Source organism: Elgaria multicarinata, chromosome 15 (genome assembly GCF_023053635.1).
Source record: "Elgaria multicarinata webbii isolate HBS135686 ecotype San Diego chromosome 15, rElgMul1.1.pri, whole genome shotgun sequence".
Taxonomy (NCBI): Eukaryota; Metazoa; Chordata; class Lepidosauria; order Squamata; family Anguidae; genus Elgaria; species Elgaria multicarinata.
Genome location: NC_086185.1, coordinates 27,255,855 through 27,281,761, shown reverse-complemented (window position 1 = coordinate 27,281,761; position 25,907 = coordinate 27,255,855). Strand labels below are relative to the sequence as shown.

General features: G+C 45.7%; 1 protein-coding gene across 1 annotated transcript in view; it reads left to right on the top strand.

Moving 5' to 3' along the window:
* GPC3 (glypican 3) overlaps positions 1-25,907 on the top strand; it is a 213,656-nt gene that overhangs the window by 162,237 nt on the left and 25,512 nt on the right. The window contains exon 7 of the mRNA XM_063142083.1: positions 19,466-19,628. Coding sequence (XP_062998153.1) covers positions 19,466-19,628 — 163 coding nt within the window. The remainder of the gene's footprint in view (positions 1-19,465; positions 19,629-25,907) is intronic.

Here is a 25,907-nt window from a genome sequence, read left to right as displayed (position 1 = left end):
CCGCCACCGTCCGTAGTGTGGCTGGCAGGGATGCGAGGCGGGGCCTTTTATATTGTGGCACCCGGTTTATTGAATTCCCTTCCTAGAGCAATGCGATTGGTTCATTGCCTTTTAAGCTTCAAGAGAGTTCTTAAGGCTTTTAAATAATAATAAAAAATGGCCTCACTTTTAGTCTGTGAGAAATTCGCATCATAGAGAGCTCCTTTAGAGTTCTGACTGAAACCTGGAGCGGATTCACTGCCCCACTTACGCCGGAGCTGCCGGCCTCTACTGCTCCATTCTCTGTCTTTTTTGCAGTGGTGATCTTTCATTTTCCAGTGAGCATGCTGAGACCTCATAGAGATTTAGAGGTTTTCTTCCTGAAGATAGGGTGACCCTATGAAAAGGAGGGCAGGGCTCCTGTATCTTTAACAGTTGCATAGAAAAGGGAATTTCAGCAGGTGTCATTTGTATATATGGAGAACCGGGTGAAATTCCCTCTTCATCACCACAGTTAAAGGTACAGGAGCTATACTAGAGTGACCAGATACAAAAGAGGGCAGGGCACCTGCAGCTTTAACTGTTGTGATGAAAAGGAAGTTTCACCAGGTTCCCCATATACTGTATACAAATGACACCTGCTGAAATTCCCTTTTCAATACAACTGTTAAAGATACAGGAGCCCTGTCCTCCTTTTCATAGGGTCACCCTACTGAAGATAGTTTTGTGCTTCTGCGAATCTTTGGGTCCCTCAAGCCGGTTGATACCTCCCTCTTGCACACGGTCCAGTGCTGGCCCCAAGCTCCTTCTCCCAGCCCCCTTTCTTCTCACTGCCATTGCTACTTCTCTTCTCACCAGCTGCTCTCGCTCCTCCTCCTCCTCCTCCCCGTTGCTTGCATGGTAGGCAGAGAGGCAGTGAGCAAGTAGATGGCGGCATCTGCTCCTTCTCACCATTTATTTATTTATATATTTATTTATTTATTATTTATTACACTTATATACCGCTCCCATAGCCAGGACTCTCTGGGCGGTTTGCAGAATGACCATGTGCAAGAGGCAGGTGAACAAGCAGGTTGCAACTGGGAGGAGGAGGAGGAGGAGGAGGAGGAGGAGTAACTCCAGGGGGCTCTGGAGTCAGTCTGTGGGCCTCTGAAAGGGCGTGGGCCCTTGGCAGGTCCCCCCACTCCAATCCATGCTTGGAGAAGACGTTTGCTGCTAGTTTGGGGAAATCCGCACGTCGTTCTGAGATCGCTTCTAAGCGACCCCAGTGCGGCGTGAAAGCGAGCGTGTAACTTGCCTTTGGAAGAGCCGACGAAGAGACGTCCTTCCCGCCGCCGCCGCCGCCCAACTCACTCCTCGCCGGCTGGGACGGAGAGCTCGGGGGAAGAAGGCGGGGTGGAGAGCTTCTTCCGCTCTCCACCCCGCCTTCTTCAGCCGAGCTCTCCTCGCTGGTCGGCGAGGAGGTCTGCGGGTGGCGGCGGCGGCAGGAAGGATGTCTCTTCGTCGGCTCTTCCAAAGGCAAGTTACACGCTCGCTTTCACGCCGCACTGGGGTCACTTAGAAGCGATCTCGGAACGACGTGCGGATTCCCCCTTTGCTGCTCCTTGAGCAACGCTGCCGGTCTGTAACTACCATGAAGGATTTTGTCCTATTGCAATTGGTGTTTAAATAACTGTTATGTCTATTGTACAGAGCCGGAGAATCCCTTGGATCAAAGGTGGTTTAGAAATACTTTTTAAAAGGAAATGAATTTATAGGATTTTGAATAGGGACAGATGTAGTGAGAGATCCCAGTCCAGCCAGAAGAAGCAGATTGAAAGATGTGTAGGCTTACAGCGCCATCTACTGCTCCGGTGGAAGTATTGTAAAGGCACTCACCTTTGAAGACAGACTCCAGATGTTTTGAAGCACAATGTCCAGCATTCCTGACCATTGGCCACACAGGCTGGGGCTGATGGGAACTGAAATTCAAAACTTCTGGAGGGCACTAGGTTGAGAAAGGCTGTTTTAAGACGCGCTCTGTAACTTCTCAACTCATTACAGCCTTATTTCCGGGGGGGCCCCCACCACACACAAGGTTAACTTTCTTTTTTGGAGGGGCTAAAATCGCTTTGACGACTCCTTCCCCCTTTCCTCCCATTTCATTTGCAGATAAGTTCTGAGTGGGAAGGTAAAAGCAGAAAAGAGGTGGGGTGTGTGTGTGGGGGGGAGTGGAGAATGGAAGAGAGAAGATGGGAGGCAAACCTGGCATCTGGATTGACCTGGAACTACGCCCCCTCTCAGCAAAACTTATTTCCAAATAATTATGTTTAGAATCACAGCCAAAGAAATGTCCACCCTCTAAACTATTAGGCTATTAAGTTCCAGACCCTACTTCTCAGCAAAAGGCAATGCATTAATTTCAAATGTAGACTCATTCCCTAATTACCAGCCTCGGAGAAAGTAATTATAGCATCACCGGGTAATCGAAAGAGTGGGGAGGGAGTGGGGGAAAGAGTTGTGCTTTTATTCAGTTTCTGAGCTTGAAGGGAGATAACTGGGGTGTGGGGGGGAGGGAAGAGAGCAAAGAAAAGAAGGGAAGGTCAGGTTGAAGCACCGAGGCCCATGATCAAATGCTGGCAAATGCAGAGTTTCGGTCATTTGCAATTCATAAGTCATTTCCAGTCTGTGACTCTGGGAAAGAGATTGAATTGGTCAGGAAGGACCATTCGCAGGTTGAAGAGGGGTTTGGGAGGGAAATGGTTTTTCACCCACAAGTTAGGCCACAGCCGAGGGTTGGAATGATTTCAAGCCTACTACCGTTATCTTGACACATCTTTGGGATGTACACGAACCAATTTATAACTTAGTTTGCAGTACCAGTCCTTCACTTTTAACACACACACAAACACACACACACACACTGCATGTTCTTCAGCCAGCACCCTAACACACTCAAAATGCTCTTGAGCAGGGGGCGGGGGGGAAACACCTGCGTGGGAATCATAAGCCTGGCCGCATGTTTGTGCAAGCGTCGAGAAGCTGATAAGATGCGAATGGGTCCGAGTCCAGCAGCACCTTCAAGACTAATTAATTTTATTAATGGCGCATAAGCACTCATGAGCTATTCACCTACTTCTTCAGAAACTGGAGGGGGAGCTGGGCTAGTAGCAACCAATCTGAAGGCAGTCGAGAGAGAAGCATTCCCCTCTGCCATATTTATTTTTAGAAGGGACAACTTCCTACATGACAAGCTCTGCACCGGGGTGGGGTGGGGTGTTGAACCTCTTTCAGCGCAAGTGCCAGATTCAGTCTTAGAGAAGCCATTGGGGGGCTGCATGTAAGCCTATGCGGCAGGGTCTTGCTATTTACTGTTTTACTCTGTACAGCACCATGTACATTGATGGTGCTATATAAATAATAATAATAATAATAATAATAATAATAATAATAATAATTCCATCACATGGTCTGGGGAAACGGAGACGGGGCCAGAGTGCGGGAGATTCAGTGGGTGGCACAACAGGGGAGAGGGTCTTCTCAGAGGTGGCCCCTGGTTATGGAACGCTTTTACCAGTGTGGTCTGCCTGGCACCAACACGGCCATCCTTTGCCGTTAAGACTTTCCTCTTCTCCCAGGCATTGAACAGCATTTTAACTGGTCCTTGGATTTCTGATGTGAATTGTTTATAATTGCATGGAGATGGCCTCGTGCAAATGTGTTTTTTTATGGTATTTAAACCAAAAAAAATTTTTTTTAGTAATTGTTTAGAAATTGGATTTTTTTTCTTTCCTATCCTTTTGTAAACTGCTGATTGAGGTTTGGCTATTGGGCAGTATAGAAATGTTAAACAACAACAGCAACCATGAGCGAAAAAGAGAAATAATAATAATAATAATAATAATAATAATAATAATAATAATGTGCATGGCCTTTTGGGCAATCTCAGTGGGCTGGACTGAGGTTCAACACACCTGCCTTTCACTGCCTATTTCAGTCTTCTTCAACCTGCTCTATTAACCCTGCTGGCTGAGGATGGTGGGACTTGTTGTCCAACTCCACTGGAGAGCTTCCTGTTGGGGAAGCAGGCCTAACTTCTAAGGATTCAACTAGTGACTTGCCCTGGGGATCAGGACCAGCACCTTGGACAGCACCTTTAGACTTTGGGCTGGTACTAACTGTGACGTTACACCCCACAAGTCAATTCCAAATGTATGTCTGCGGTTTGTAAGTCTGTGGTTTTTAGAATGTTGGCCTGAGTGGGCGGAGTTAGAATGTCTTGGGAGGAGGGAGGAGGGATATATAAGGGAAGGACGGAGGGGATTGAGAGATCTTTTCGGGGAGACTTGTTAGGTACTCTTAGAGTCTGTAGTGCTCTCTGTGTTTATGGTACTTAAGTTCTGGGAAATTTGAGAGTCTGTGTAGTGAGTGGTGTCTTTAGGGTGTGGTGTGCACGTAGTGGAAGTATATTAATCAATACTGATAATAAAGAAAGTTCAAGAGTGATTGTGTGAGAAAAAGGAAAGCGCGTATGTGAATGAGTGACAGGATTGTATGAAAGGTTTCAAAAAGGTTTTTAAATGTTGTTATTTGAAACAAAGCGTATGAACTTTTAAAAATAAATTTTGAGTGTTTTGTTTTTAAACTACCACAAAAAGCCCACGTGTCTGTTTGGCATTTATCATCTTAAGTTTACACATATAACACCCACTCTGACAATCATTCACCTAAGCAGATATAACTCACAGCGCATTATTATATATATTAAAATCCATTCTCCATTTTAAACCCCTTTCTCCACATAGTTTGGAGGAAGGTGGTTTTTATCCCTTGCCTCAGGCGTATCAAGCGGTGGTGCTTGGCTTGAGCAGGGAGTAGCCGCGGCCGGGTCTGGTGTTCAGAGCCTGTGTCGCCCCACTAACTAACACCCGGAATGGAATCTCTACCCCACCGAAATCGGAGCCACAGCCTCCCCTGGGAGTTTTCTGAAGCACCCCAATAATTCTTTCGGCCTGCCCTTTACAGACAGCATTATTAAACTCCGTGTGACAAATGGGAAAATCTGAAAGCTGCGCGTGGTGAGGATCCACCAAGTGTTGTCATTAGAATCATAGAATAGCAGAGTTGGAAGAGGCCTACAAGGCCATCGAGACTTGATGGCCTTGTAGGCCCCCTTCCAACTCTGCTATCCTATGATTCCAATGACAACACTCGGTGGATCCTCACCACGCGCGGCTTTCAGATTTTCCCATTTCTCTTGTAGGCTGTTTAAGCAAGAAGATAGAAGGCTGTTTCTTTTTTCCCCGTGATAAATGTCTTTGGGAATCTATCAGCCTGTCATTGTTGTTTTTAAACTACAGAGGATAATCTACAGCTCTACAAAGGCCCAGTATTTAAGGACTAGCTATATTCTCCCTTTTGCGACTTGGGAGTTATTCCTTTATTTATTTACTTATTTATTTATTACATTTATATACCGCCCTGTAGCCGAAGCTCTCTGGCTTCCTTTGCCTTTTGTGAATGCGCCATTGCAAATGCACGCTTCTCTTCCAGATTTCAACTCCATATGGAAGGAGCAATTACTGCGGTACGACTAGAACGGTTAAATCAGGAGAAGCGTGATAGACTTCGGCTGCTACATATAATTAAGCCTGAACATATTGTGCCTTTTTAATTGCAAAAAGTCATCCTGTTCCCTTTGACATTTCTCATAAGGCTGAACATTTCTTACCCTCTCGACTGGAAGTGCCTGCAAAGATCCCAGATTGCCTTTTCTTTTTCAGAAAGGTGCTATAAGAATAGGGGTGGGCTGCTATAGCTGGGATCGTGGTTATAGCTGCCAGTGGTTCTTGGTCCCCTAGTAGGTGAGTGTCAGCCGTGTGCTGCCCTTCCATAATAATAATAATAATAATAATAATAATAATAATAATAATATATTTATTTGTTACCCGCCTCTCCCTCTGGATCGAGGCAGGGCACAACACAAATGCAAACACCATAAAATACATATAATTGATTAAAACATATAAAACTATTTATTTATTTATTTATTTATTTGATTTTTATACCGCCCAATAGCCGAAGCATTCATTGTTATTTATTACGGTCACAGACCAGCAAAATCAACACAAAAACATACAAAGGATAGATAAAAAGTGTCATAAAAACAAAATACAGCTTGGCGAGTTGATTCTCTAAGAAGGATTGCAATGTTATTTTTCTAATTTGCATTGAGGTCATGAGAAACTTCGAGACCCTTTCAGTAATCTGGGAGGACACGTCCCTCCCAACTTACTTATGGTATTCCTATTTGGAAAGTGCAAAAGCCGGGTTGCAGTTAAACCTAAAAAAAAACAAAGATTATGGCAACCAGCTTGATTGATAACTGGCAAATAGAGGGAGAAAACGTGGAGGCAGTGACAGACTTTGTATTTCTGGGCGCAAAGATTACTGCAGACGCTGACTGCAGCCAGGAAATCAGAAGACGTTTACTTCTTGGGAGGAGAGCAATGACAAAGCTTGATAAAATAGTTAAGAGCAGAGACACCACACTGACAACAAAGGTCCGCGTAGTTAAAGCAATGGTATTCCCCGTAGTAACCTATGGCTGCGAGAGCTGGACCATAAGGAAAGCTGAGCGAAGGAAGATAGATGCTTTTGAACTGTGGTGTTGGAGGAAAATTCTGAGAGTGCCTTGGACTGCAAGAAGATCAAACCAGTCCATACTCCAGGAAATAAAGCCAGACTGCTCACTTGAGGGAATGGTATTAAAGGCAAAACTGAAGTACTTTGGCCACACAATGAGAAGACAGGATACCCTGGAGAAGAGGCTGATGCTAGGGAAAGTGGAAGGCAAAAGGAAGAGGGGCCGACCAAGGGCAAGATGGATGGATGATATTCTGGAGGTGACAGGCTTGACCTTGGGGGAGCTAGGGGTGGTGACAGCCAACAGAAAGCTCTGGCATGGGCTGGTCCATGAAGTCACGAAGAGTCGGAAGTGACTGAACGAATAAACAACAATTTGGATACTGGGATTTAATGCCCAAATTGAAAGAGTCCAATCTGTATTTCTTAGAAAACTACTGGGCCTCCCTTCCTGTGTGGGGAACACAGCTTTGTATCTGGAAGTGGGTATTAGATCAGTTGAATGCAAGGCATGGATCAATAGCCGAAGCTGTCTGGGCGGTTCACAAAAATATTAAACCCATTCAAAGTATAAAACAACCAGTACAAAAGCATGATATTAAAATACAATCTAAAAATGCAGAAATACAAATTTAAGATACAAGTTTAAAGCAGCCAAGTGAAAATTAAGTTGGCAGACTGTTGAAATGCTGAGAGAAGAAAAAGGTCGAGAACTCGGGGTTTTCCAGCTGAGTGGAATTTTGGCTATTGGGCAGTATAGAACGGTAACAAATATTTTTTTGCTGGTAGGCTCAGGCAAAAAGAAAGGTTTCTTCCCACACCTGCAAGTTAGTCATGTACTTATAGGAACTTGGGGTTCACCCAACTGAGTGGATTTTCGGCTATTGGGCAGTATAGAAATACAATGAATGAATAAATAAATAAATAAATAAATATTGCTGGTAGGTTCAGAGCTGGCAAAAGGAAAGACGTCTTCCCACAATGCATCACACCTGGAACATCGAGTTAGTCATGTAATTATAGGTCGGTGTATGTTTCTGCAAACAGAGGCAGGCTGACACGAAGAACTTGGAAGAGATGAGGGTCCAGCGGATGACTGAAGGGAAGATTTCTGCTACCATGTTCTGATTTCTGCTACCACTTTTGTGGTTCCCTTCCCCTTCCCATCAGAGCTTGGGGAGAAACCAAGCTGCAAATAGTATTCATTTAGGAGTATGGGGGCGGGGGGGGGGAGGCAGGATTGAGAGCAATTCATTAGAACAGCTGAGAGAATTAAGTCTCCGGGGAAACAGCGGTGTGTCCTTGTCCCCCTCACGTGCATCCTGTGACGAATTGACATTTGTTTGTATGTGTTGTGGGAAGTGAGGCTTCAGCATCTGAATGAAGACCCCAAAAAAAGGCAGGGAAGATAAAAATAATCCTCTTGGCAAAAGTGCCGGTGAAAAGTTTTAATTAGCCAGCCAGCTCACGGGGAGGGGAGGAGAGGAACCAGAGGGCGTTGTGTTAAGTGCTAAAAAAATTGTGAGAGATTGAGAAGGGGCTGCAAGATTCTCTCATTTGCAAAACCAAACAAGGCCAGCAGTGGGAACTGAGCAAATATTTAGAGACTTCCAGCCGTGGTACCTCATTTGGTTGTGAAAATTGAGGTGCTTAAGACAGGCTGGCATGTGACACAGGATACCCAAGGTGTGTTGTCATCTTAGCCCCCACTGACCTTTGCATTCGGGGTCATCAGCCACATCGGTGGACTTGAACTTCATGCTTCCGGGAGACACATTCTAGGCCTGTGGCTTCTGCCTTGGCTTCCGGGGTGGGTGGGGCTCTGGGGTACCTTGGAAGCTTCCCAGGGATGCTTTAAGATCCTCAGTCATGATGGACAAACTTTTCCAAAAGAGAAGCTCTCCATTAATCCCTCCCTCCACCCCCTTCCTGCTGCCGTTCTTCTGCAGTGTACAGATGCAGTGGATGCATGTGGGTCATGTAGGACCACGAAGTGGCCGAAATAGATACATTCTGGAAGTTTTCCCGTTTTCTTCACACAGCGCAGAGTTAAACTATGGAACTCACTTCCACAAGATGTAGGGACGGCCACCAGTTTGGATAGCGGCAAAAGGTGGTTGGATAAATTCCTGGAGGAGAAGGCTATCCATGGCTGCTAGCCCTGATGGGTATGTGCTACCTCTAGTAGAAGAGGCAGTAAACCTGTGTGCATCAGTTGCTGGGGAACATGGGCGGGAGGGTGCTGTTGCACCTGTGCCCTGCTTGTGGGTTCCTGGTCAACAGCTGGTTGGCCACTGTGTGGATTCCTGCATTGAGCAGGGTCTGGACTCGATGGCCTTGTAGGCCCCTTCCAACTCTTCTATTCTATAATTCTATGAATGCTGGACGAGATGGACCCTTGGTCTGATCCAGCATGGCTCTTATGTTCTGATGATGCCAGAGTTGCACTGGTCCCCACCATGGAGCACGGATAGGCAACCCAATGCTCTTCAAATGTTTTGGACTACAGCTCCGATAATTGTCCATACTGGTTGGGCTTATGGTAGTTGTAATCCTAACAGAGCACCTTTCCTGGTACCCGTATTCTGTGATCAACATCTGAGGCACTCTTCCAAGGGAGGCTCGGAGGAAGGCCAAAAAGGGACCTTTTTGGTGGTGGCCCCTCGATTGTGGAATGTTCTTCCCAGCAAGGCATGCCTGGAGCTGACATTGTCATCTTTGGGGCACCAGGTAAGACTTTTCCAGGCACCCCATCTTTGGATGGGACATTCTCCCCAAGGAGGCTTTCTTAACAACTTCCATAACAGGCAGTGACTCTCCCCTCTCTCTCTCCTCCCCCTCTCCAGCTTTTAAACATCACCAGTTTTTCTTTAAAGCTTGTGCTTTTAGCTGCTCTCTGTTAAATCCTTCTAGTGTTTTTTATTAATCCTATTAATTAATTGTTTCATCATTCATTAGCTGATAGGATGAGGTGCATTTAGAAAAGAAGAAAAGAACGAACAGAGCAGGAAGCTAAGAAGATATGCTAACTAGTGTACCATGTTCTCTGTACCACGTTCTCGATGCTGGGCACCGATGAGTCTCCATAGACAAAGCTCTGATCCACAGGGGTTGCTTTTCTTGCAAAGGTCACTTGCACGATCTCCTTGCAGATCTAATTAGCTCTAATCCTAATTAACATGGGAAGAAACGTGCAAGCCTTTACAAGGCTCCTGAGCTGTATAAATTCGGTATATGTGATTTTTGTAGCCAAAATATTCTTAGTGTCTAAAAGCAAGGCCGCCTGGATCAGAGAGAGAGAGTGTGTGTGTGTGTGTGAAATGTGATACATCATCCCACTCTCAGTTTAGCAGCCCTGACTCTGGATTGCAGATCTGAAACTTTGTACCTGATTTTATTGAATTTAGTTCCTCCACAGTCTGTTAGAAGCTCAAATTGGGTGTGAGACCTGCCTTTAAAATCCTCTCACTGCAGGCTAGCAAGTTGTGTCTGCTGTCACTTTGGAGGGCCCCATGTCTCCTGGCCAAGTTTGCGTTTAATCAACGCCTTGACACCTCTCTTGGGTTCCAAAGGGGACAATCTCCTCTTTGAGGAAACAGATAAATAACATTTATTTCACGTCTTGAGACGGCTCCTGCCCTGGAAGGCAGGCTAGAAATATTAGATCTAAATAAATAAATCTGCATGATAGGGGGGGGTAGGGTGTTGGAAAGGAGGGAATTGTTTCCACTGGATGATAAAAATTAGGATTTTGTCAAAAACGACCAAAATTTTTGTGGATTTGGGTCAGGACCACTAGGAGGAGAAGACTAAACATTCCCTTCTCCCCCAACTCCCCCCCCCTGCATGGGTGGGTGGGTGGAATTCCAAAAGAAATAAAGCCTCCATTGATACCAATCGAGACTATTTTTTAAAAACAAAACAAAACCCACGAAGGGGGGAATTTTAGGAGAAAAAGGTGTGTGTGCGGAGAAGGGTTTAATCAACCCCTCCTTGTGTGCAGTGATTCCGATTTGAATCAGGGCTTCAAGGGTTTACACTAGAGTAATCAATAAAGCTAACCCTCAGCTTACTGTAACATGTACTTTGGTTCAAAGATAGGGTGAGATTCACGGTACACTTGTGGGGTTGACAACCAACTGTAGAATTTCTGGCTGATTAGACATTTGCCTCTGAATCAACGGAAAGTTTGAGGACCCCAAAATTTGTGCCTTTTGAGGGCACCGAAGAAGCGCAAGAGAAATTACCATGACTGAAGAATGGTTACCCATCGTCGTCAGAAGAAGTTATTTTTATTCCATTTGACAGTAACACAACAGAACCAAAATAGTCATAACCCCACCATCACTCTCGGCTCTACCAATTAAAATCAACACCTAAGGCTTTGGCTGATTGATTCTTCAGAACGACATGAAGGGTGATGGCTTTACCCAGTGGAGGCTGGTGGCTCCAATGTCAGTGGGGCTGTGAATCCGCTCTGGGTTTCAGTCAGAACCAGTCAGAACCCTAAACAAGCTATCCAAGGTGCAGTTAGCCCCTTTTGACTGGTCCTGATTGAACCCGGAGAGGATTCACCGCTCCACTGATACTGGAGCTTTCCCCAAGGACTTGCTACTATGATGCATGAAAAGGCAAGGCTAACTGAAGGGTAAAAATGAGAGAGATGATCCAAGCTCCAGCTAAAAGTGGGCTAGATGGAACAACTATTAGGTGGATTCACAGTTGGCTACAGAATCGGACTCAAAGAGTGCTTATCAATGGAACCTTCTCAAACTGGGGAGAGGCAAAGAGTGGGGTACCGCAGGGCTCAGTCCTGGGCCCAGTGCTCTTCAACATTTTTATTAATGATTTGGACAAGGAGGTGCAGGGAACGCTGATCAAATTTGCAGATGACACAAAATTGGGTGGGATAGCTAATACCCCGGAGGACAGAAACAAACTTCAAAGTGATCTTGGTAGGCTGGAGTGCTGGGCTGAAAACAACAGAATGAAATTTAATAGGGATAAATGCCAAGTTCTACATCTAGAAAAAAGGAACCAAATGCACAGTTACAAGATGGGGGATACTTGGCTCAGCAATACTACAAATGAGAAGGATCTTGGAATTGTTGTAGATCACAAGCTGAATATGAGCCAACAGTGCGATATGGCTGCAAGAAAGGCAAATGCTATTTTGGGCTGCATTAATAGAAGTATAGCTTTCAAATCACGTGAGGTACTGGTTCCTCTCTATTCAGCCCTGGTTAGGCCTCATCTAGAGTATTGCGTCCAGTTCTGGGCTCCACAATTCAAGAAAGAGGCAGACAAGCTGGAGTGTGTTCAGAGGAGGGCAACCAGGATGATCAGGGGTCTGGAAACAAAGCCCTATGAAGAGAGACTGAAAGAACTGGGCATGTTTAGCCTGGAGAAGAGAGGATTGAGGGGAGACCTGATAGCACTCTTCAAATACTTGAAAGGTTATCACACAGAGGAGGGCCAGGATCTCTTCTCGATCCTCCCAGAGTGCAGGACACGGAATAACAGGCTCAAGTTAAAGGAAGCCAGATTCCGGCTGGACATCAAGAAAAACTTCCTGACTGTTAGAGCAGTATGACAATGGAACCTGTTACCAAGGGAGGTTGTGGTCTCTCCCATACTAGAGGTGTTCAAGAGGCAGCTGGACAACCATCTGTCAGGGATGCTTTAGGGTGGATTCCTGCAATGAGCAGGGGGTTGGACTCGATGGCCTTGTATGCTCCTTCCAACTCTTCTATTCTATGATTCTATGATATTGGAGCTTTCCCCAAGGACTTGCTACTGTGATGCATGAAAAGGCATGGATAACTGAAAGGTAAAAATGAGAGAGATGATCCAAGCTCTGTAGATTCCCCCCCCCCCCGCCCCCACGTACCACATCACACCAACACCACGCCTTTCTCCACCCCATCCCAAATATTCCCTCCTTCGTTCGACTTTGTTCAATCCGCCTCCCGATCCTGACTATTGTTTTAGCTGCAGACCCATTATCAGACCTTTCCAAACTCCGCGCTTGATCGTCGTCCAAAGGCTTATGGAAAAATATGCCGAGAATTTCGGCACAGCCCTTGGAACGGCATTTTTTTTATTATTAAATTCTTTTCAGTCATGCAGACTAAATTAAAGGAGAACTATGTGCCCCAGAGTATAAATATTAATTCAGACTTGTTCTTTTTTTTTCTTTTTTTTTTTTGCCTTGGCAGACTCCAAAGGGAACCCTCTGCACTCTTCTTAACAATTGAGATCACTCTTCGCTGTTTTGTTTGTGCCTAATTTTGGGGAGAGGAGGCTCCTAAAATGGCCTGAAAAGGAAAGAGTATCTTTTATTATTGATTGACAACTTGGGCTTGCAATGAGACAAACCTAGACTCATCAGACACACTAGAGAGAGGTCTCTTTTGACCCAGGCTTTGGAGGGGGGGGGCAGCCCACAAACTTAATCTGTCCTCCCCTGTCAAATCCAATGCTATTCATCTACACCCATTTTATCTTTGACAGTCTGCAACAGGAATCACCATGTGGCACGATGCACAGGACCAAATTTGGCTCTGGAAATGCCGCTTGCTAAACTTGATCCATGTTCGATTTAACAGGGCTAAATACAGCCCTCGATGGGACCAGGATACCACGAGAACTGCCTTCTCCCCTACAAACCTTCCCCATGGCTTAACGTAGTTATGAGAGGCTCTGCTCTGTGTCCCGTCACCATTAGAAACATGGCAGGCAAGAATGAGAGACGGGGCCTTTTTGGTGGTGGTGGTGGTAATGGTGGTGCCAAAGTTTGCAATGCCCTCCCAAGGAAGGTGCATCAAGCCCCTTCCCTTATTGCATTTAGACAGAAACCCACTGATTCAAGCAGGCTTTTAATGTTGTTGTTGTTGTTGTTACGTTGGTACCGGTGCTTCTGGAGACAATTTGTTGGGCTGGTATTTTTCTTCGGCTTGCATTGTGTATTTCCCAACCCCTTCTTTGCTGCTATGTTTGAATGATTTTAACAATTTTGAAGCTTATATCATACTTGGATTTTATATTTGTAAGCTGCTTTAGGAATTCATATTATGGAGACGCACAGTATAAATAGAATGAATGCACACTCATACACACACACACACACTATATTGGCTTGGGGCATACCAAAGAATAGAGCAATACATTAAGGGACATGGTGAGGCAGGACTTGACCACCCAAGAAAACAGGTGGGCAACTGCATATTAAACAATAAATCCTCTCCAAGGAAAGCTAGCATGCCAGAGAAATTAGTTGTTTTCCTCTAGGACTCTTGTTCTCTATTGCATCCTGTTCTGGGCACCACACTTCAAGAAGGATGTAGACAAGCTGGAGCGTGTTCAGAATGAGGGCAACCAGGATGATCAGGGGTCTGGAAACAAAGCCCTATGAAGAGAGACTGAAAGAACTGGGCATGTTTAGCCTGGAGAAGAGAAGATTGAGGGAGACTTGATAGCACTCTTCAAAAACTTAAAAGGCTGTCACACAGAGGAGGGCCAGGATCTCTTCTCAATCCTCCTAGAGTGCAAGATATGGAATAATGGGCTCAAGTTACAGGAAGCCAGATTCCAGCTGGACATCAGGAAAAACTTCCTGACTGTTAGAGCAGTACGACAATGGACCCAGTTACTTAGGGAGGTTGTGGGCTCTCCTGCACTAGAGGCATTCAAGGGGCAGCTGGACAACCATCTGTCAGGGATGCTTTAAGGTGGATTCCTGCATGGAGCAGGGGGTTGGACTCGACGGCCTTATAGGCCCCTTCCAACTCTACTATTCTATGATTCTATTTGCAAGAAGGCTTTAAAAAAATCATGGAAAAGTATTAAAACATGCCATTTCTGCCCTCCCCTCCCTTTCTAAAGTGGTGTGGTCCCATGTGGGTGTTCTGAAGATACTAGCATTCCTGTGTGAAGAAGGCACCCAAAAGCATGTGCAGAAGTGATCTGTGTTCTCTTAAGTTTTATGCATCGAGTTGGTGATGGCTTCTTCTCTGCCATTCTGGTTTGGCACCGAGGGACGAGGATGTTCCGGTTAAACTCTTGCAGCTGGATAAATTGTCATTAACTTAAAACCTGCTTATTGTTCCATACTGCTTACTGATTATTGGGCTGTATATCTTCCAACCGCTTCCCACATGATGGGAATGAGCAGTAATGTCAGGGTAGCACTTAGCGATCACAGCTATTTAAAGGCAGAGAAACCACCAAATGGGATTTTTTGAGTGGGGAGAGGCAGTCATAATTGTTACCTAATAGGAACTTGGTTTGTGGGCCCGACTCTTGCAGAAGCGAACATACTGAAACATTCTTGTCAAACTGCCATGTGGAAATAGAACACTTTATTAGAAAAACACATCCAAAAACAGCCTTAAGCTATGTACAGACGAGAGATGTTTCAGAGATTTGAAGGCCACATATCAGAGTGATCATGACCTGGGGCCTGTATTATATATAGGAACTGGGGGGTTTTGGGGGGTGGGGGTCCCGTTATGGTCACTGAGAAATCAGGTTGCTCGTGTTTTTGTAGTGCCCCAAAAACCTCAAAACTGTGTTTGACCAGGACACACAGAGACAAATATAGCAGCAAATATAGAGCAAATATAGAGCAAATATAGAGCAAATATAGATACAAAAGAGGGCAGGGTTCCTGCAGCTTTAACGGTTGTGATGAAGAGGGAATGTCACCAAGTGCTGCAGGCATACAAATGACACCTGCTGAAATTCCCTTTTCTATACAGCTGTTAAAGATACAGGAGCCCTATATCTTTACAGGGCTCCAATATCTGGTTGGGGAATGCTGGGAGTTGTAGTTTTTTCTCTCTGTCTAAACATGCATGGCGTTGTGTCCTTAGGAGCTCATTCATGACTTGATGGTGCCATCACGAAGAAATTATTCGTGCATTTCGACCCGATAAAACACGACAGAGTCCACTTTGATTTCACCTCTCCATCCAAGAGCCAGTGTACTGTTATGGCTAGTGCAGTGGTGGGCCATTTGTGATCCACCAGATGTTCTGCCCTGCACATTCCATCAGCCCTAGTTAGCATCGCCTGGGGTGGGGGCTTGTGGGAACTGTAGGCCAAAAACACCTGGAGGATCCCAGCCCGGGCCTAGAGTGTTGGACTACAACCTGGAAGGCTTGAGTTCAAATCCTCACTCAGCTGTAGACATCTTTGGGTAACTTTGCACCGAACCTGCCTTACAAGATCGTTGCACGGATAAAAGAGTTTTATGCTTAACCCCTTGAGCATAACTGGAGGAAAATGTAATTTTCTGTTCCTTCTCTATCTGTGGACATACCAACCCAAATCCAACCAAGTCAAGTTTATTGCATTTAGCAACCATCTGTGGACATACATGAAGACCCACGTTTTTGCAAAGGCGTCTTCAAATCCAAGAGAGCTTTCCAGGGGGGAAAAATGGATGCTGGAGGGGAGAAAAATGCTGTGAATTTCTCACCAGTCTGTGAACAAGAGAGCAACTCAGGAAACCTTGAATTATCCAGCCATGTTTGGGGTGGGAGGGAAAAGGGGTTAAAATGTTTTAATTTCTAGTGTAAACAAACTCGTGACTCACTGTGATTTTTCTTTATATAAACAAAGTTTTAAAGTTCTATGAAGAAGAAAAAGAATAAGAAAAGAACCGCAGCCGTCGAGAGAGCAAGAAGCAAACCAATGGGCTCTTATGAAAGTTTGCTAATCTAAGACAAACAAGAGTAAAAGTGTTTATATTACGGCAGACACATGGGGTCAGATGTCACAAGCATGACTCCAAGATCACATAAACTGGAGAACCCAAAGCTTTTTCGGGGGACACTTTTTCACAGTCTGGCTTAACGTATTCCAAACATTTTTTAAAAAAAATATATATCCAAGGAGAGAGAGAGATGTTCTGGAAACGGATGAAACTTACTAAATAGGCAGTAATGACTCCTATTCTTAGAAATTGCCCTTACAATAAAAAGTCTGGTATTTGGTGTGGCTTTCTTTCCTTTTTTCCCCCTCTCTCCTCTTTTCTTCTTCTTTTTTTAAAAAGACGAATTTTAAGTTTTAGAGCTTTTCGCTTTACAATTTATTATGCATTCCGTTAACAATTTTGTAGTTTAAGCAGCATGGTTTAGTGTGTTGTCTGAACCATTGTGGTTAGGCACACTAAGGAAAACTTAACCATTAAAGGGTTTAAAGTGTTGTCTGCAAGCATTCCGCATGTGGTTAGCATTAACCACAGCTGAACATGGTTAAGCTAACCACAAAGCCCAGAGTGTCGTCTGAACCAGACCAATAGAAGTAACGGGTGCTTCACAGCCGGCATGAATCCCTTTTGCTGGAATAATTCAGGAACCTATCAACTTGGGGTTGGTTATTTTGGAAACAGCTAGGGTCTTTGGCCGTTGGCACTTCTAATTAATGGTGCAGGGATTGCAGTTCAGAGCCAGGGAATGTACCCACACTTCTTGGGGTACCTTAAGTGCTGGGGAGCCATCCCAGCTTCAGTGGCAGAGTTTTTCCTGAAGATCACAGAATCATAGAATAGCAGAGTTGGAAGGGGCCTACAAGGCCATCGAGTCCAACCCCCTGCTCAATGCAGGAATCCACCCTAAAGCATCCCTGACAGATGGTTGTCCAGCTGCCTCTTGAAGGCCTCTAGTGTGGGAGAGCCCACAACCTCCCTAGGTAACTGATTCCATTGTCGTACTGCTCTAACAGTCAGGACGTTTTTCCTGATGTCCAGCCGGAATTTGACTTCCTGTAACTTTAGCCCGTTATTGTCTTGGGGGCATTGCCAGTTGCAAAGAGAAAGAAAATGGCTGTTTCGCTTCTCCCTCTGTTCCCTACACCCAGTTCAGAGCGAGGGCAATACAATGCAAGAAGCATTGCCCTCCCTCTGAATTGGCTATGCTTGACCTTGCTCTGAATGGGCTGCATTAGCCCTCAGCGGCACTGTTATATATAAAACTAGGTAACTAGGTAACTATGCTAGCGATTGAACCTGGAACCTTCTGCGTGCAAAGCTGGAGCTCCACCACGGAGCTGCGGTGCTGTAGGGTCAGTGGAACGGAGCCTACTCTGCATGCAAGAAGTTCCTGTTTCAGTCCCCAACTTGTCCAGTTTAAGAAGCTCAGAATTGCAGGTAACAAGTGCTAGGGAAGACCTCCATCCAGCCTGAGTCCCTGGAGAGCTGCTAGTGGTTTGACTTGGCAGGAGCCTGCTTCATATGTGCGTTTTCTTTAGTCCACAGTGTCTGGCTCCCATTGAATGGGGTGGGGGGAGGAACGTTTGACCTATTTGCTCCAAGCGGAAGTTTTAAATAGTGCCTGCAGGCACAACCCACCTTAATGCAGGGAGGTGTGGATTTTGCTACATCCATCCATTTGTGCTTTGCAGATTATCAGGCGGTTTTCGCTCCGTCATCCGCCCGATGATGGAATTGGACTTTATAACCAGACTCTTATTCTACTTTTGCTATTTTGCATTAGTGCAAATTCCCCTTAGCGTTAATGCACACCAGCTAAGGTGAATTAGCAAGTGCGCATGAGTGCTGATGTGATTAGCGCACATCCCCACGTCAATGTGAAAAATTGGCCTGCAAGTCCGTGAGACTTGGGAGAAGGTCTGATTCGTCGAAAACCAAACTTATTTGAATCCATTGCGGATTTTTCTGCTATTCCTACCTGAATGTGACTTTAGGTGTGTCAAGTACAGTTGCGTTTTCCACTTGTGTTAAGTGAGTCAGATGACCCATTGGCTATAATTGGTGCGTAGTCTTAGGGGAAAAGACCCCAAGATGGGGACTTGAGCCAGTGTCTTTTCCGAAGACGACACAACAGCAGTTGTATGACATCCAAACCTTGGTGCTGATATGGGACAACACAGCTTCCAATGGAATTTCTCCCGTCAATTTTGCTCATTTTGCTGCTCGCTGTGAGATAGGACCTGTGCATTCCAGGTTTTATTTAATTTAATTATTTATTTATTACATTTATATCCCACCTTTTTTCCTCCAAGGAACCCAAGGCGGCGTACATAATCCTCCTCCTCTCCATGTTATCCTCACAACAGCACCAAAGCCAGTGTGGTGTAGTGGCTAAGGTGTTGGACTGGGAGTCGGGAGATCTGGGTTCTAGTCCCCACTCAGCCATGGAAACCCACTGGGTGACTTTGGGCTAGTCCCAGACTCTCAGCCCAGCCCACCTCACAGGGTTGTTGTTGTGAGGATAACATGGAGAGGAGAAGGATTATGTACGCCGCCTTGAGTTCCTTGGAGGAAAAAAAGCGGGATATAAATGTAATAAATAAATGAAAATAAACCCTGTGAGGTGGGTTGGGCTGAGAGTCTGTGACTGGCCCAAAGTCACCCTGTGGGTTTCCAGGGCTAAGTTGGGACTAGAACCCGGATCTCCCGACTCCCAGTCCAACACTTTACCCAGTACACCACACTGGGTCCAATGGACTTTACCACTGTAGACGGCACATAGCGGGTTTGCATTTTTGAATGTTTCCCTAACCACCATCCCACAAAAGGTAACAACAAAAAACCCTGCATGCATGTAGACGATGAACACTAGAAGGGAACAAACTGAGATGAACCCCCTTATTTTCTAATTTTCTCCTTGGAAGAAGTGTCTTGTGTTTCTTTTCTCTAGGGGAGCATTTGGAAATGGTGCCCCCCACCTGCTGCCTGGATTTTATTTATTTATTAATAATAGAGACTGCTTAATATAATAAAACCTCGACTTGGCACAGTCCGCCCCCAACCTCCTAGCTCGAGTGTAGATTAGATTGTTCGCTGTAACCTGCCGGGGCAGTTTTTGCTTTGAACCTGCCACTGCTTTTTTCCCAGCTGCTAAAGGGAATGTCCGTCTCTCGCCGGAAAAGTCTGGACAAGCCGGACGACGAGGACGAAGCAGCGAGCGGGGACTGTGATGACGAGGACGACTGCGGTGGTGTGGCAGCTTCCGGAAATGGCGAATTAAAAGTGAAGAACCAGTTGCGGTTCTTGGCAGGTAATGAGGAAATCTGAGCTTGCCTCTCATGGGCGTCCACAGCCACGCCACGTAATATATTGTTATTTGTCTGCTGCTGTCGACATTAAAAAGGATTCAAGGTGCAGTCCTACGCGTGTTTACATGGGGGGGGGGGCGGGAGTCCTACAATTCCCAGCATGCTGGGAGTTGTAGGACTTTTGTTTTGCTTGGTTTAAGCATGTATAGGATATGCGCTAAACACATTAATGGTAAAGAAGTGTACAGACTACTTTGTAACCTCCACATTCAGAGGTCAGGAAAGAAGGAAGCAAAGGAACCTCTCGTGCAAGCACTGAGTCATTACTGACTCTTGGAGGGACGCCAGCTTTCGCTGACGCTTTCTTGGCAGGCCTTAGAGCAGGGTGGTTTGCCGTTGCCTTCCCCGGCCATGATTACCTTTCCCGCAGCTAACTGGGTACTCATTTTACCGACCTCGGGAGGATGGAAGGCTGAGTCGACCCGAGCCGGCTGCCTGAAACCAGCTTCCGCTGGGATCGAACTCAGGCCATGGGGAGAGTTTCAGCTGCAGAGACGGCTGCTTTACCACTCTGCACCACACGAGGCTCAGGTGGTCAGGTGCTTCTAAAAAAGAGCTGTTGAATGTCTTTTGGCCTGAAGGCTGAATTCAATTTCAGAGAAATTCTCGTGGGGATGGGGGAGGCGCATTCCTGGTTGGCTGGGGCCAAAGCAATGGAAGTGCAGCCCAAAATACAATATATTTTAGCTTAAAGCTCTTAATGCCGATAACTGAGCCTTAGGAGACGCATTTGAGAGCCAGGGCACATCTATTATTATTATTATTTATTTATTTATTTATTTATTTATTTATTTATATAGCACCATCAATGTACATGGTGCTGTACAGAGTAAAACAGTAAATAGCAAGACCCTGCCGCATAGGCTTACATTCTAATAAAATCATAATAAAACAATAAGGAGGGGAAGAGAATGCACCAAACAGGCACAGGGTAGGGTAAAACTAGCAGTATAAAAGTCAGAACAAAATCAAGTTTTAAAAACTTTAGGAAAAAGAAAAGTTTTTAACTGAGCTTTAAAAGCTGCGATTGAACTTGTAGTTCTCAAATGTTCTGGAAGAGCGTTCCAGGCGTAAGGGGCAGCAGAAGAAAATGGATGAAGCCGAGCAAGGGAAGTAGAGACCCTTGGGCAGGTGAGAAACATGGCATCAGAGGAGCGAAGAGCACGAGCGGGGGAATAGTGTGAGATGAGAGAGGAGAGATAGGAAGGAGCTAGACAGTGAAAGAGGGGAGGATCTCACGATATGCTGCTCGCAAGGTCCTCCCCCTGGGTTCACACGTGGCGCGCGACGTCCAGGGAGGAAGCAGGACATCACTCCTTTCGTTTTAATTTTTTTTAAAAAAGGCAGGAGCTGCAAAAAAGTAAGTTAAAAACAACAAAAAACCTAACCCCGCTCCCTGTCATGTTTCTCAAAACCTCCTGCCTTCTTGGGAGACAATAACAAGGCCTGCTAAGTAATCCACAAAGCTTTATTCAAGCAATATACATCTCTTCCCACCTGAAGAGAGTCTAATCACTAGGAACTTTCCCCCTAGGCAAAACTAGGCAAACTAAGCGAGACAATTGTCTTTTCAAGAAGAATGGAAAGCCTTTTCTCAAGATGCATTAACTTCAGAGAGACTTGTTCTGAGGCAGCTTCTGACAGGACGTGAGCCGGGCTGACTTTCTCTCGCCTTCCTTTTGCTCCGCCCGTTTTAGTCTGCGGCGTACTCTAGGATCAGTTGGCCTCTCCGTGCTCTCTCCCTCAGAAGAATGTTGGCTTCCCACTGACTGTGTATTATTTGCCCTTGAGGAGATAAGCTCTGGAGAGGGTTCACGTCCTGCTGGTGAAGAGCCCGTGAGAACTTTCTCCCCCACTGGTACAGTCTGGCTTCTTTCTGGCGCCATACATAACTGAAAAGCAAACATAACAATATCCAACACTATATTTCTACAGACCATGTACACGGGGTGGCTCTGGTTGTTTTTAATTCTTTTCTGCTTCCAGTTTTTCTTCTTCTAATTCCTGATTTCCTCCCTATATTAGGTGATTTGGGTGGGGATGGGTGGGTGAATCCCCCCTGGGTTTCAGCCAGAACCAGTGAGTTTTAATGGCTTGATGCATGGAGCCTCCGGTTCACACCGCATGGTTTGGAAACTGCATTGGTTTGCCGCGATCCTGGTGAAACGTGGAAACCCTGACAGATAAACAGCCCCCCCCCCCGAGTGGAGGGGCAGCCTTCTCCATGGGGTGCCAGTGTGTGGCCGTGGGAACCCCCCTCCACTTGCCGTGGCTCTGAAAAGCAAGCCAGCCCTCTCCTGGGTGCTGTGTGTTTCCCTTCTCCCAGACCAGACAACTGAACCTGGATAGAATCAACCCTGAAGTTTTCAAATTTAAAGAGGGAAACACGGTCTCTTAAAATGAGGCCAGATGCTTATATAAATTTTCTCCCCTTGATCTGGGACAATTACTTGGTATTTAATGGAGTGGAAGCAGAGGTATTTAGCTGCTGCCTGTCAGGGTCTCTCTCTCTCTCTCTCTCTCTCTCTCTCTCTCTCTCTCTCTCTCTCGTGTTGGGGGGGCCGGGACTGTGTGTATGTGTGTGTTTTACGTAAAGAGTAAATAAAACACCACGATGGTAAAATGTTGGGAAAGCGAGCATCTGTGCCCTTTGAGTTATCCTATCCAACCTTGGTAAACATTGGCCATTGGGAGACATGTGTAGCTCATATGTGCAGGAAGGAGTTTTCTTTCTTATCTAGTGTTTCAGCAATCCGGAGGTCCAAACCTACACGATCCGTGATTGCATCTCATGATGTTTTCCTCCTTAATGAATTGCAGCCGTGGGGGAAAGGGGGCTGCCAATTTGGATTGGTGCAGCCAGGCTGGGGGCGGGAGGAGGCCGGGGGGGTGGGGAGGAGGACAGGGCGTTCAACCCTTGCTCTGTTTTCTCAGTCGAAACACACCCACCCAGGCATTTTGCCCTTCTAGTTCATCCCCTGCCCCAAGTAAACAGCTGCAGATGGGGTGCGGGAAGGGGGTCATGAAGAGAGAGGGTCCGTCAAGCACCCTTTCCCCCCAACGCGACCCAAATTAGCAGCCTCTAATATCTGCAATTGATTAGGGAAGAAAATGGATCTCCTGCATGACGTGAGGTCTGGCCCTGACTTACGTTGCGTGTATAGAAGGGAAAGCAGAACCACAGGATACGATGGTTATGGGCCCTATGGCTGCGAGAGCTGGACCATAAGGAAAGCTGAGCGAAGGAAGATAGATGCCTTTGAACCGTGGTGCTGGAGGAAACTTCTGAGAGTGCCTTGGACTGCAAGAAGATCAAACCAGTCCATACTCCAGGAAATAAAGCCAGACTGCTCACTTGAGGGAATGATATTAAAGGCAAAACTGAAGTACTTTGGCCACATCATGAGAAGACAGGATACCCTGGAGAAGAGGCTGATGCTAGGGAAAGTGGAAGGCAAAATGAAGAGGGGCCGACCAAGGGCAAGATGGAGGGATGATATTCTGGAGGTGACAGACTCGACCTTGGGGGAGCTAGGGGTGGCGACGGCCGACAGAAAGCTCTGGCGTGGGCTGGTTCATGAAGTCACGAAGAGTCGGAAGCGACTGAATGAATAAACAACAACAATATCTGCAACTGATTAGGGAAGAAAATGGATCTCCTGCATGACGTGAGGTCTGGCCCTGACTTGCGTTGTGTGTATAGCAGGGAAAGCAGAACCACAGGATATGATGGTTATGGGCCAGTTGTTTGCAGCCATCAAAATGTGCAGGGGAAATGTTGCATGAATTGCAGATGCACAAATCCGTGGTGGTAAATTTGTTCAATGGTGCATGGAAGTTGAGAGCCAGTGTGGTGTCGTGGTTAGAGTAGTGGACTGGGATGCAGGAGATCTGGGTTCTAGTCTCCACTCGGCTTTGAAGCTCACTCGGTGACTTTGGGCCAATCATTGACTCTCAGCCTAGCCTACCTCACAGGGTTGTTGTGAGGTGAAAACGGCCTGTGGAATTCCCTCCCCAGGAAGACTCAACTACTCCTAGGGATGTATAAGAATTGCATTTATGTTCTCAAACCATGTGAATACATCCAGTTCACAGCCCCCCAATGCGAACGCGAACAGGAGATCATGCTCTTCAAAAGTGTGTGCAAATTCCTAAACTGGCATCCATGTTCAAAAAAATGCTCACTTTTAAAAGTGTGCATTTGTAAAAAAATGCACATTTTTTATACTTTACTTTATGGGGGAAATTGCAAATTTTAGTGTGCTTTTTTTTAAAAATGTACATTTTTCTATTTGAGATGCACACATTGCCCATGAAATAAAACAGAGCACAGTCAAACGCAGGAAATGAGGGAGCAGAGATATTTAAGGTGCTGCTTGGAGAATCTCAATGGGATGAAAATCGCTTGTTCACCCTTCCCTTCTCTCTCCATTGGCATTTTATTCATTTTTTCCCCTTTCCCCAGGCTTTTTAGTTCTGCAACTGATTTTTACTTTGACTTGCAGTTTTGTTGTAAACCCTATACCAATCAAATTGGTATAGGGTGGCATATATAAAAACGTTACAACAGAAACAATGCAATGAACATTAAAAGTGTTTCCCATACATTAGCAATTGTTAAAAAAAAGAAAGAAAACAAAAAACCCTCTTCTAAAGTAGAGTCAGTATTGCTCAGCAGTTAGAAATGCTGAGGCTCATAGATGGCAGCATGCCCAAGACGGCCTAGTTAATTCGTGATAAGAGGCCATGATCTGGGAAGTGAGCACTTCCCAGCTCACACTTGCCTAACCCTTTATGGGTAGTGGCAGGGCGGGGAGGGAACGGTGGTGAAATAAGGCATCTTTATTTTATTAGATTTATATCCCATGGGGTTTTTTCCTTCTTGCAAGGAAGCCAGGATGGCTTATGTGGTGGTCCTCCTCTCCATTTTGTCCTCACATCAAGCCTTTGAGGTAGGTCAGGCTGACTCAGAATCATAGAATAGAAGAGTTGGAACGCGCCCTACAGGCCATCGAGTCCAACCCCCTGCTCAATGCAGGAATCCACCCTACAGCAACCCTGACAGATGGTTGTCCAGCTGCCTCTTGAAGGCCTTTAGTGTGGGAGAGCCCACAACCTCCCTAGGTAACTGATTCCATTGTCGTACTGCTCTAACAGTCTGGAAGTTTTTCCTGATGTCCAGCCGGAATCTGGCTTCCTTTAACTTGAGCCCATTATTCCGTGTCCTGCACTCTGGGAGGATCGAGAAGAGATCCTGGCCCTCTTCTGTGTGACAACCTTTCAAGTATTTGAAGAGTGCTATCAGGTCTCCCCTCAATCCTCTCTTCTCCAGGCTAAACATGCCCAGTTCTTTCAGTCTCTCTTCATAGGGCTTTGTTTCCAGACCCCTGATCATCCTGGTTGCCCTCCTCTGAACACGCTCCAGCTTGTCTGCATCCTTCTTGAATTGTGGAGCCCAGAACTGGATGCAATACTCTAGATGAGGCCTGACCAGGGCTGAATAGAGAGCAACCAGCACCTCACACGATTTGGAAGCTATACTTCTATTAATGCAGCCCAAAATAGCATTTGCCTTTCTTGCAGCCATATCACACTGTTGGCTCATATTCAGCTTGTGATCTACAACAATTCCAAGATCCTTCTCGTTTGCAGTATTGTTGAGCCAAGTATCCCCCATCTTGTAACTGTGCATTTGGTTTCTATTTCTGAAATGTAGAACTTGGCATTTATCCCTATTAAATTACATTCTGTTTTAAGCCCAGCACTCCAGCCTATCAAGATCACTTTGAAGTTTGTTTCTGTCTTCCAGGGTATTAGCTATCCCACCCAATTTTGTGTCATCTGCAAATTTGATCAGCGTTTCTTGCACCTCCTCATCCAAATCATTAATAAAAATGTTGAAGAGCACTGGGCCCAGGACTGAGCCCTGCAGTACCCCACTCGTTGCCTCTCCCCAGTTTGAGAAGGTTCCGTTGATAAGTACTCTTTGAGTCCGATTCTGTAGCCAACTGTGAATCCACCTAATAGTTGTTCCATTTAGCCCACTTTTAGCTAGTTTGTTAATCAGAATGTCGTGGGGCACTTTGTCAAAAGCTTTGCTGAAGTCAAGATATATGACGTCCACAGCATTCCCACAGTCCACAAGGGAGGTTACCCGATCAAAAAATGAGATCAAATTAGTCTTATTTGTTCCTGACAAATCCACGTTGGCTTCTAGAGTC